This window comes from Stigmatopora nigra, chromosome 3 (assembly GCF_051989575.1).
Source record: "Stigmatopora nigra isolate UIUO_SnigA chromosome 3, RoL_Snig_1.1, whole genome shotgun sequence".
NCBI lineage: Eukaryota > Metazoa > Chordata > Actinopteri > Syngnathiformes > Syngnathidae > Stigmatopora > Stigmatopora nigra.
Genome location: NC_135510.1, coordinates 19,181,221 through 19,193,807, shown reverse-complemented (window position 1 = coordinate 19,193,807; position 12,587 = coordinate 19,181,221). Strand labels below are relative to the sequence as shown.

Sequence of the window (12,587 nt, the reverse complement as noted above, 5' to 3'; positions counted from 1 at the left end):
ATTGGACTCCGACTAATGATAAATTAAATGATGGGAGGGTGCATCTTGGCCAGAGGAAGATATAGTTTTTAATTTTTTACCTGACTTTCTGCAATTAATTGTGCTAGATGTCCAATTATTTTGAAGGGAAAAGGCTGGCAGTGAATTAGCAAAATCTCACTGACTGCCAAATGCCCCATATCAAAGAAATTGGACACCCAGAGAAACTTTTTTAAACGCACACCCCTACAAATTTGAACTAAAACAGCAACAATTAGAAAGCCTTTCTCTAAAAATTGTCAATTAAATTAAAAAGAAACTTTCTCCCCCGTGGCTAAAAATATGAATCCTCTAAAAAACCCACTTCACAAAATGTCCTAAAAAAATGATTGACAAGTACTTACGGCTTCCCGATTAAAAACTCAATTTTTTTGTACTATATTCATATTTTATTCACGTTTCTATTCCGGACGAAGTGGTTGTTCAGCCGTGTTCTTTTTTTTTTTTTTTTTGTTCCCCCACAGAGCGTCGAACTCAAAGCCAGCACTTAAAAGGGGAATATAAAAACGGCAGAGTATTTTTCTCGGGGGTGCCGGTGAACCGGTAAGACAAAAAAAAAAAACACAAAAAAATGATACGCCATCCACAATTTCCTATCGTAAGTTTGCCGTTCAATTTTTAATGGCGCTAACTTTTGAGTTTTTTGCTCGTTTGGACCCGAATAAAAGACGACGGCGGGGGTGAAAGTCAATGAGGGCGCCGGAGCTCACCTCGGCGTTGGGTTCGGCGTTCTCGGAAATTCTGGCCAAGCAGGCGCGTTCCAGGAACCTGGGCGCGTGGTCGTTGACGTCGGTGATTTGAATGGTCGCCGTGGCCGTTCCCGCCATGCCTCCGCCGTCTCGGGCTTCCACCACCAACATGTAGGACTCCACTGTCTCCCGGTCCAGGCCGGCCATGGCCACCTAAGGTCAAAAATTCAATTTGAGGACATTTTGAGATTCCTGGGAGTCGAAAATCGTGGAAAACTGAGACGTCAGTTGACAAGATCAAGACAATTTAGGCCTTTTTGGAGTCAAGATTTCAGTAGGACTGAGATTTTTTGGGAGTTTAAACTCTGACTATATCGAAAAATGCTGTTTTCGAGAGTTGGACAGGAGGAAGACTGGAGATAAACTAAAAACGAGACAGGATTAAGATTCCTGGGAGTCAATAATCAGGGAAAAACAGGGCGCTGGTTGACAAGATCAGGACAATAATGTTCCTTTTTTGGAGTTGAGATTTAGATGGGATTAAGATTTCTGGGAGTCTAAACTCAGGCAAAATGGAGACATGCTGTTTTGGTGAGTTGGACATGAAGAAGACTGGCAAAAACTAAAAATGAGACAGGATCCAGATTCCTGGGAGTCTAGAATCGGGGAAAATTGAGGCGCCAGTTGACAAGATCAAGACAATCAAGGACTTTTTGGAGTCCAGATTTAGTCTAGGACCAAACTTTCTTGGACTCTAGACTTGGACCAAACCGAGATGCAAGCAGACAAGACCAAGACAATACTATAATAAAATTCGGAGTCAAGATTTAGACAGGGCAAGATTCCTAAGAGTCACAAACAAATCTAGACCGAAACAGCCTTGAGGCATGGACAAATCGGACATTTTTTTGCAGCGAAGACCAATCCACTATCAAGACTAAATCCAAATGCAGGTCTTTCAGGTCTTCAACTTAACTGACCGACCATAACGGCCAAAACAAAACCGTCTCAGGGTCCACCCACCCGACTTTTGCCCCTAATTTAGACCCAATTGAGTACAGACACACACTGCACGCTACAAAAAATGTCGTTCATTCTCAGACTTTTCCTTTCAATCTTTACACTACAAATTGGAGTCTTTCACTTTAATACTTTGACTAAAACAGCAAGCTACGCTAACACACCCGGCGCTAACCACTTTAGCCATTTTATTTCCTCAGCGCACTTGATTTTTATTGTGAATAAATCCTTTTTATGACGACTTATTCATGTGTGAGCTTCATGTGGAATGACAATAAAAAAAGCATTCCATTCCATTCCATTGCATTCATTAGCATAGCATTTTTAGCACAAAAACACTCACGCAATAGAAAAGTCCAAAAATGTAAAAGGCACAAACCTTGAAGCGCAGACATAGAAACGAATACATTAAAAGAAGCAGCATCCTGTGAATTTAGTGCTTGTACTTTAGCAGATGTTTAGCTCTTTTTTTGAGCGTGCTATCCAGATGACGGATTCGGGCAAAAACGTCACTTTTATGGCCTTTTGGGGATGCAAAATCATTAATTATATAAGTCAAAACGGTAAAAAAATATAATCTTTATTTCCGCTTGGAGGGGGTGTCAGACTTGGGGTGGTTGGCGAACCGCTTTAAGGTCAACACGATTTCAAGTGGGCCATTTTAGATAGAATATTTTGATTTTTTTTAATTAAATGGATTAAAAGAAATGGATTAAAAGCCCTGAATATTCAGTTTTTATAGATTTAAAACAATGTTTATTTGAGCTTTTTTCAAATATATTTTTAGGTTTTACAAAATGATTTTTGAACTAAAAACCGAGGAAAAAATGGATTAAAAAATGACAATTATGGATTTAAAAAGGGATTTTTTAAAATAAATGGATTAAAGAACTGGGTTAAAAGCCCTGAATATTCAGTTTTTTATAGATCTAAAACAATGTTTATTTTAGATTTTTTTAATATTATTTTTAGACCAGAAAAAGATTTTTGAACTAAATTATTGATTTAACAGGGGGAATATATCATTTAATATACATCTATATCTATTCAATTTGATCCTAAAACAGAAAGTTGCCACTTATAATTTACTTTCTCGGGCCGCCAAAAAATGACCGGCGGGCCACATTTGGCCCATGGGCCACCACTTTGACACCTGTGGTGAAAATGTATATTACATTTCCTGATTTCCCCCTTTTAAATCAATAATAGTCATTTTTAATCCATTTTTTCGGTGTTTTTAGTTCAAAAATCATTTTGTATAATCTAAAAATATAATTAAAAAAGCTAAAACGAACATTGTTTTAGATCTATAAAAAACAGAATATTCAAGGCTTTTAATCCATTTATAAAAAAAATCTAAATAATATATCTAAAATGGTCCGGCCCACATAGAATCATGTCTGACACCCTTGTTTTAGGTGGGAAATTTTTCCGAGGACAATGCAACAAACTGCAGAATTTCCATATAAAGTACACCTCTACTTACAAAAACTCCAATTGACAAAATGAATGCATTTTGTAAGTAGAGGTACAATACAAATAATATTTAGCGGTTTTGCCGCTACTCACCGTGACGGTCCCGGTGGCGGGGTTGACGGCGAACATCTCGGAGAAGGCGGGGACGCCCCCCACCTGGGCCAGACCGCCCACGACGCGGTAGGACAGGACGGCGTTCTGCCCCACGGCGGCGTCGTCCAGGTCGGTGGCCGTCATCTCCATGACGGAGGCGCCGGGCGGCGAGTTCTCGGCCACCCGCCCGCGGCAACCGGGCGCGCAGGTGAAGACGGGCGCGTTGTCGTTGATGTCCCACACGCCGATGATGACGTCGGTGAAGCCGGTCAGGCCCTCGCCGCCCTCGTCGGTGGCCAGTACCACGAATCGCCACACGGCGCGCTCCTCGCGGTCCAGGGTGCGTTGGGCGTAGATTTTGCCCGTGGGCTCGTCGATGACAAACTCGCTGTCGGCGCCTTGGCCGTGGAGCGAGTAGCGCAGGGCTTCCTGGTCGGCGTCCTTGTCCGGGTCGGACGCCGTTACCTGCCAAAGGCGGACATAGACAAGTCAAGATTTGAAAGGGAGGAGCCAATCGAGACACAAATAATTACAGCCAATGAACATTAGTTTCCTCCAATTTGGAACGTCTATGGCAGCCACTGACTTCATTTTGGGGGATTTTAGGTCTTTCTGTTGATTTTTGGTGACTTTTTGATGATTTGGGGGTATTTCCGGGTCACTTCCTGTTGATTTTGGGGCAATTCAGGGTCATGTCCTGTTGATTTTGGGACATTTGGGGTCTTTCTGTTGATTTAGGGTCATTAATGCTGATTTTGGGTCAGTTCCGGAGCATTTCCTGTTGATTATGGGCAATCTCCGGGTCACTTGTTGATTTTGAGACATTTCAGGTCTTCATGTTGATTTTTGGTCACTTCCCGTTTATTTTTGGGTATTTCCGGGTCGTCACTTCCGGTTTATTTTTGGGCATTTCAGGGTCTCTTTCTGTTTATTCTGGGTGATTTTACGGGTCGTCACTTGCTGTTTATTTTTGCAACATTTCTGGATCACCGCCTGTTGATTTTTGCTCAATTCTGATTTGTGGGCATTTCCGGGTCACTTCCTGTTTTTTGGGGACATTTCCGGGCCACTTCCTGTTGATTTTTGGGAATTTCTAAGTCACAACCTGTTAATTTTGGCACATTTCAGGTGTTCTTGTTGATTTTTAGTCACCTTTTGCTGATTTTGTGGCAATTTCCAGGTCCTTATGATTATGGACGAGTTAACATATATATACTAATCTAATGGGGAAAATTTCCTAGCAAACTGTTTTTTGTTTATTTTTGTAAATTGTGAGGATTGCGTACCTGGAGGACGAAAACCGGCGAGCCGTCCAGTTCTTCGGTCACGCTGCCGTAGTACTCGTTGGCGGTGAAGACGGGCGCTTCGTCGTTTTTGTTGACCACGTTGACCGCCACCGTGGTGTAGTCCTCCCACTTGCCGTCGGAAGCCAGGACGTGAAGTTTATACCTAAAAAACGGCACATTTCAACCTTCAGCAAAATTGACTCAATCATTAAATCTTCTTTTAGCCCCCTATAAAGAGATTTTGCTTTTTTTTTGGGCGGCGGAGGCGCCGACGGAAATCCTCCGTCCGCCGATGAACGAGTCAACTTTTGAGTCTCTGGAGTTTGTCCTTCAACTCAACTTGCCTTTCATCTGAGAGAAGATTTGGGTGAAGAAAAAAGGCCGCCAGCTTCTTAAGCGCACCAAAAAATGTCAGCTGCATTTGTTTGTCCATCTTCTGGCAGAATATGACGGTTTTCAAAAAGGGTTTTTTTCCCCCAGAACAATCATTGCTGCAAACTTTGCCTCAATTCTAAAAAAAAATGGATGGATACCATTTGCAATGTTTATTTTTTTGTTTGAAATGATGTTTACTCCAGCAGAAATGCTTTAAATCTCAAAGGAGAAACCGAAAAATGTATCTGAACTGTGCAAAGCATGAGTCTGTGGCGTCCCTCCAAAGCTCTTTCAGCAATAGATTGCTGTATCAAAAGTATGTGATTAGGGTCAATAACATAGGGAAGTTAATCAATGGAAAATATTAAATTATTAAATTAGAAAAAAGGCTATTTTGATGCTTTTTAAATGACAAATGACAATTTTCTGACCTTCTTACCGTATTTACTTGCGAATAAGCCTCTCCACGTATAAGCCGCACCCTTAAAATTAGATTAAAATGGTCGAGTTTGACAATTTCTCGCGTATAAGCCGCCCCCGATTCACAATTTTTCACTTCTATGTTCATAATTTTTATGATTAAATCATCACAAGTGGTATTTCTGAGATGCTGTATCAATTGAAAGCACATGGTATTAGCCATACAATTATTAGCCGCTAATTAGCATTCAAAAGACCTGTTGATTTTGGGGCATTTCAGGTCTTCTTGATGATTTCTGGTCACTTTTGATTTGGGGGCATTTCCCGGTCATGATTTTTAGGAATTTCTAAGTTACATCATGTTAATTTTGGCACATTTCAGGTGTTCCTGTTGATTTTTAGTCCCCTTTTGCTGATTATGAGGCAATTACGCGTCACTTTTTACTGATTTTGCGCCATTTCTGGGTCACTTCCTGCATAAGCAGGCAAAAAAATCGGAAGTAACAAAATAAGAAGAGTCAAAAGTAAATCCGTCCTAAAATTTTACTTGTGTGCGGTGTTAGCATGAAAATTAGCCGCTAATTAGCATCCCACGAATGTAGTTGACAGTTGCTATGTCACGTTTTTTTAGTCGAGTGTGGCCTACCTTTTGTTTTGTTCGTAGTCCAACGGCTGAGCCACAAAAATGGTCCCAACTTCCGGTTCCACGTCAAAAACTCCTCCCGTGTTTCCCGAAGTGATTTGATAGCGCAGTTTGGCGTTTCCGCCTGCGGGGGAAAAAAGAGCACAAAACCGTTATGCAAAATGTATTTTTCAGCCTGAAAAAAAGTGGGAAACGCTACAAAAAAAAGCATATTTAAAAGAAGCCAAGAGGAAATAAAGCTGGCCACAATAATGTTACTTGGGCAATTCCAAAATAAAATGGATACAGGACATAAAAGGAATTTCATAACCTGAAAATTTCATACCTAGAAGTAGTCTTAAGTAGAGGTATGACTGTAAATTTTGAGAAGCTACTTCCTGTTTGGCAGTTTTGGTCAACTTTTGTTAATTTTGGGTCACTTCCTGTTAGCTTTAGGGGCATTGTTGGGCCACTTTGGCGGCCATTTTGTCCGGGAGGGTCCAAAAAAAACAAATTGCAAGCTCAAAACTAATCACGCCATTAATTATTTATGGTTTTAGTTTGACAATTTCAAAATAAAAGCGCATCTTGATCAAACTTCAGCTTTTTAATGGATTTGATTGGATTCTGGCTTGCATGAATCCATAATTGTAGGTTAAATGGTGATAAATATGTCTCCAAAACATATTTTAAGGTTTTAGTCACCAAAATAAGACCAAATAAAATGATTTTGCGCTTTAACTTTGATGGGAAGGCACACATTTTTGTGTGTACGCATTGCTGCATGCATAATAGTTTGAATTTGAAGAGCACCTTCAATGCTTGCTTTCATTGTGTTTGCTTGCATTCAGGGCCAAAAGCAGCAAGTTCACACGGCATGCATTAAAGCCAGGATTATTATGACCTTTTATTTCTTTTATTTTGATCTCTGTGCTCTTTTAAAAAGGCACAAACAGGTTTGAAAAGCAAATCTGGACTTGACAAGGTCTGACACATGCTTTTAGACGCTAAATTCTCCTCACACAGTTTGTTTTTTGCCCGCTAATGCGCTAACGTGCATTGAATGGCATAAAAATGCTAATGGGAATTAGCCGCTAATTAGCATCCCAAGACCTGAGACCCGCATATGCAGTAAAAAAATATCAGATTAGATCGGAAATAAAAAATCTAAATAAAACCTGACTTGGAATTTTACTTGGTTTAGCCGTGTTAGCCATACAATATTTAGCTGCTAATTAGCATTCTAAAACCTGACAAAAAAATTGGAAGTAGATAAGAAGTAACAAAATAAGAAAAAAATACTTAAACCTTGAATTAAAATTTAACTTGAGTGCGCCATGTTAGCCATAAGAAAATTAGCCGCTAATTAGCATCCCAAAACCTGACACCCGCATATGTACACAATTTTTTTTCTCGTAAAAGTAGATCGGAAGAAAATAAGGAAAAAAATGAAATTTGACATCTAAAAATTAGATGCTAATTAGCATTCAGTTCAATACGAAGATTAGCAAATAGCAAAGAAAGTATGTTGTTAGCCTTTAGCATCACATCCAATTGACTTTTTATTCATATGCTAATTTTTTTTTCGTAAAAGTAGATCGGAAGTAAGAAAAGACTAAAAATAAAACCTGTGTTGAAATTTAAAATATGAAAATTATCCGCTAATTAGCATTGAGTTCAATAAGATTAGCAGGTAGCATAGAATGTACGTTGTTAGCATTTAGCATCACATCTAATTGCATTTATTCTTCATATTAAGCTAACTTGTCAAAAAGCAGTCAAAAACTGTGTAAATGAAAATTAATTAATAATTACAAGCTCTCATTTTAGTTTAATGTCATTAAAAAATCAAGTTATTGGCGGAAAAGTTGTCATAATTGTTGTAGTTTTGATTGAAAACGGATTGCAATACATTTAATTTTCCCCATGACACTAATTTATGCAAAATAATTTCACGCAAAACCACCTTATCCAAACCAACGTGGATCAAATCATTAAAATCTAAAAATACGATTCAATTTGTCATGGGCGCTTTGGAACATTTTTCTCCGTTTGTGTGATGGTGTCACGTCATGGCGATTAGCGGCGGCGGCGGCGGCGCGCTAATCCCAATCACACAATCACGGAGCCGCCATACGTCAGTTACTAATTGGCCGTCCTCGGTTTAACGTGGCGGAAAACGCCGTCTTAATTGGCAGCGGCGCGGCGGTGGCTGTGACTTCCTGTTGATTCGCGCGAGAAACGGCGACGTTAGCAAATCTGTTTTCGGCGCTAATGAAAAGCGTCTTAGACGTTCAATCCTTTTTAGCCTGAAAGTAAATGATCAATGGGAAAGAATGACATGCTAACACGCTAGGCTAACTTTGTTTATTTCCATTTCAATAGCGCCATGTGGTTTTGAACGATTGGTTACCATAGCGATGAGGCGTGTTTGCCTTCAATGGCGGCTCATTCGTTTCAATAGTTGAAATTGATTTGTATATTAACTCACTTTCACAAGGGTGCCGGAGCCCATTTTAGCTAAGTATGGGGAATTGATGGCTAGTCAGTCACAGGGCACAAACACATTAACAACCAATCACAGCAAGGAGGGAGTTAGTGTGTCCAAACAGTCGAAAGTGCTTGTTTTTGGGGATGTGGGGGGGAAAGTGGGAAACCCAGAAAAAAGCCACGTAAGAACAGGCGAATTCCACACTGGGATTGAACACTCAATCTCAGAACTGTGAGGCCAACATGTTATCCACAACAATACACTCACTCATGCACACAAAAACATACACTTACACATACATATTTATATGTGTATATATATATACACATATATATATATATATATATATATATATATATATATATATATATATATATATATACATATACATATACATATATATATATATATATACATATACATATATATATATATATACATATAAATACATACATATATATATATATATATATATATATATATATATATATATATATATATATATATATATATATATATATATGTGTGTGTGTGTATATGTATATGTGTGTATATATATGTGTATATGTATGTACCGTATTTCCACGACTATAAGGCGCACCACATTATAAGGCGCACCCTCAATGAATTATTTATTATTATGGAGAAAATGTAAGACTTTTAAGTGTGCCTTATAGTGGTGAAAATACGGTAATTGCTATTGACTTCCAGATATGAAGCACTCACTCACTACTTTACAGTCACCTGTAGAGCCAGCCACTGTTGATGTTTTGGATTTTTTGGTATAAAATCTTGTAGTGGGGGAGGAGCTATATGATGGAAGATTTTGTAAACTAAGATGGCGTCTGCATATTTAACAGTGTAGAGTATTCAGTTCAGGCGTTTGTGTTTTTTTTAATATCCGACAGTGGTGGTTTTTGGTTTTCTGTTTTTTCCATATATAAGGCGCAGTGTATTATAAGGCGCACTGTCTATTTTGGAGAAAATTGAAGACTTTTAAGTGCACCTTTTAGTCGTGAAAATACGGTATATGTATGTGTATATATGTGTATATATGTATGTAAGTGTATATAGGTGTATATATGTGTATATAAGTGTACATATAAGTGTATATATGTATGTGTATATAGGTGTATATATATGTCTATATATGTATTTATGTGTATATAGGTGTACATATGAATTTATATGTGTATATGTGTATATATACATATACACATGTACACACAAAAATATATACACACACACACACGCATATAAACACCCTTATACATATATATACGTATGTATATATCTCCATAATATATATATAGGGTTGACTCCCTCTTTTGTGGTCCCGCTACAAAGACATAGCTGGCCGCTGACTGCCCGACTGAAAGTCATTTATCATATTTCTTGTGGTGTGTGTGTGTTGGTTCACGGCTTGATGACGACCTTTGCGTCTGGCAGCAACAGTGGAGGATTCCTCGGCCGCTCATCAACGCCACGCAATTAGGCTCCGTCTAACGTCTAGCGGTGGGCCGCATCGGGGGGGTTAAAGCCCCCAGACGCCGCCGTCCTCCGATTGGAAGGACTGGCGTGTGCGTCTCTTTAAGCCGCCGCCTCATTTTCCCGCGCCGGTCTGTTTGCTCTCTCCGACGGAGACGTCGGGGGTGCCGTCAATCGGCGCCTCTCTTGACTTGTGTGCATTTCTATTTCTTTTATTTATTAATATTTCTTTCTTCCTTTGTGTTTACCGATTGTCCGCCCGCTGCGAATGTTGGGAAATAACAAGGAAATTCAAGGACGGGCCCGGCAAACAAATTCAAATCAATTCTTTTTATTTCTTTATTTATATATTTTATTTTTTTTGCGCTATTCCAGGTGGACTCATTTGAAAAGGTTTTGGATTTATGGCAGCAGGCGTACGTACGCAATTTATGGCGGCGGCGGCGGCGGCGGTGGGGCCAAATGAATATTAACCGTCAGCTTTTCATATTTATGAGGTTGTTCCGACTTTTCCAGGAAAATCTGTGATTGGAAATGGGGGGATTATCATTTATTTATTTGCGGGATTTTCGGAGTGGGCGCTGTTATGGCAATTTTGTTGTTTTATTACAGTCGATTGCTTCATTCATATTTCAAAAAGTAGAAGATATTCATTTACAAATAAGATTGCATTTAAGTTGTTGTATTGAAATGTTCAGAAGAGATTAAAATGGGATTTTTTTTGCATGATTTGGATGTTTTTTCTCGCCAATATTGTTAGAACAATTTTCTTCAGATGTATTGACGTTATTTTCTGGGGGAAAAAATTGAATTTGGTGTTCAAAAAGTCTATTTTGAGTCTTTAATAAGGGGATCATCTCATATTCGGGGTCATCTTATATTCAGGGTCGTCTTATAGTTGGGGTCGTCTTATGTTCGGGTTCGTCTTATGTTCGGGTTCGTCTTATATTCGGGATCTTATATTAAGGGTCTTATATTCAGGGTCTTATATTCAGGGTCTTATATTCGGGGTCTTATATTTGGGGTCTTATATTCGAGATTGTCTTATATTATATTTGGGGTCATCTTATATTTGGGGTCTTATATTCGGGGTCTTATATTCAGGGTCTTATATTCAGGGTCTTATATTCAGGGTCTTATATTCAGGGTCTTATATTCAGGGTCTTATATTCAGGGTCTTATATTCGGGGTTGACTTATATTATATTTGGGGTCATCTTATGTTCGGGGTTGTCTTATATTTGGAGTCTTATATTTGGGGTCTTATATTCAGGGTCGTCTTATATTCGGGGTCTTATATTTGGGGTATTATATTTGGGGTATTATATTCAGGGTCTTATATTCGGGGTCTTATATTCAGGGTCTTATATTCAGGGTCATCTTATAGTTGGGGGTCGTCTTATGTTCGGGGTCATCTTATTTTGGGGTCATCTTATTTTAGGGTCGTCTTATATTCGGGTTCGATTTATATTCGGGGTCGTCTTATATTGGGTTCATCTAATATTCAGACCAATGAGGTACTTTGCGATGGATTATAGAAAAAAACAGATCCACTATTTTTCTGGAAAAAAAAAACACGGACTTGTCGGGTGAAATTGACTTTTGAGCGTACGCCACCGACATTTGAATCATTTTCATCATGGGCTAAATTCATGTGCGCATCTAAGCTTGTGGCTTGAATGAGTGAGTGTACAAGCCTGGCCATAAATTGGCGTGACGTTCAATCTCGCCATTCGGACAAGTGATGTAGGTGACGGCCATTTTTACATTCAGGGTCGGCCAAAAGTGCTCCTCCCCTTATTTATCGTTGAATTTCATTACGGCTTATTTAAAGGAAAGTGATTTAAAATGGATTATTTCAATTTTGATGATGTTGTTGCCAAAATTTAGGGAATACTTAGTCAAAAGGTTATGAAATATTTTGTTTCTTTTTTTATGGTGTGTATTTGAGGTCTCATAACACAAAAAGGGAGACATAGATTTTGCATTTTAGTTATAAGATACTTATTTTCCATGATAAACGGCCTTTTAAAGCAGAAATGGTGACTATTTTGGGAGAAAAAAATGTTAATACCTGGTCTTTACTTTTTTAGTTTTTGGCTAATAATATCAGCAAGTACATTTTGTGTTTTATGCAAGATTATTTTTAAGCTGTACCCTCGATTCAGTCACCATTTTTTTTGCTCGACAAAACTGGCTTATATGCGAGTAAATACGTTGGACAGTTTTTGGTAGAATCTCTGAGATTTGGAATTGACCGTTGGGCAAACGAAGGTCCTTAACGAGGAATCAAACGACGGCCTCCTTCTGGCATGCCAGTCACCTTGATGCTAATTGTCACCATCGTCATCATTACCGTAATGACCGTAAAAAAGACGTCGAGCCCCCCCAGACCCCCCCCCCCCCCCCCCCCGGCAAATGCCCTTGGCGGGGTAAAACGTGCAACGTTAATGATGATGAAAAGCATCCACGACGTCAACGCCGCGCAATTTTTAACGTGGCTTAGAATGCTAATATGACAACGTTACTTTTCCAATTTCTCAAATGGAACATCTATATCACTGGTGTCAAAGTGGCGGCCCGGGGGCC

The 12,587-nt window shown here is 39.0% G+C and overlaps 1 protein-coding gene across 1 annotated transcript in view; it reads right to left on the bottom strand.

Annotated features, from left to right (window-relative positions):
• LOC144194648 (neural-cadherin) overlaps positions 1–12,587 on the bottom strand; it is a 155,707-nt gene that overhangs the window by 47,860 nt on the left and 95,260 nt on the right. Inside the window, exons 17-20 of the mRNA XM_077713855.1 lie at positions 6,045–6,165; positions 4,604–4,766; positions 3,318–3,782; positions 750–941 (exon numbers count right to left, since the gene is read on the bottom strand). Coding sequence (XP_077569981.1) covers positions 750–941; positions 3,318–3,782; positions 4,604–4,766; positions 6,045–6,165 — 941 coding nt within the window. The remainder of the gene's footprint in view (positions 1–749; positions 942–3,317; positions 3,783–4,603; positions 4,767–6,044; positions 6,166–12,587) is intronic.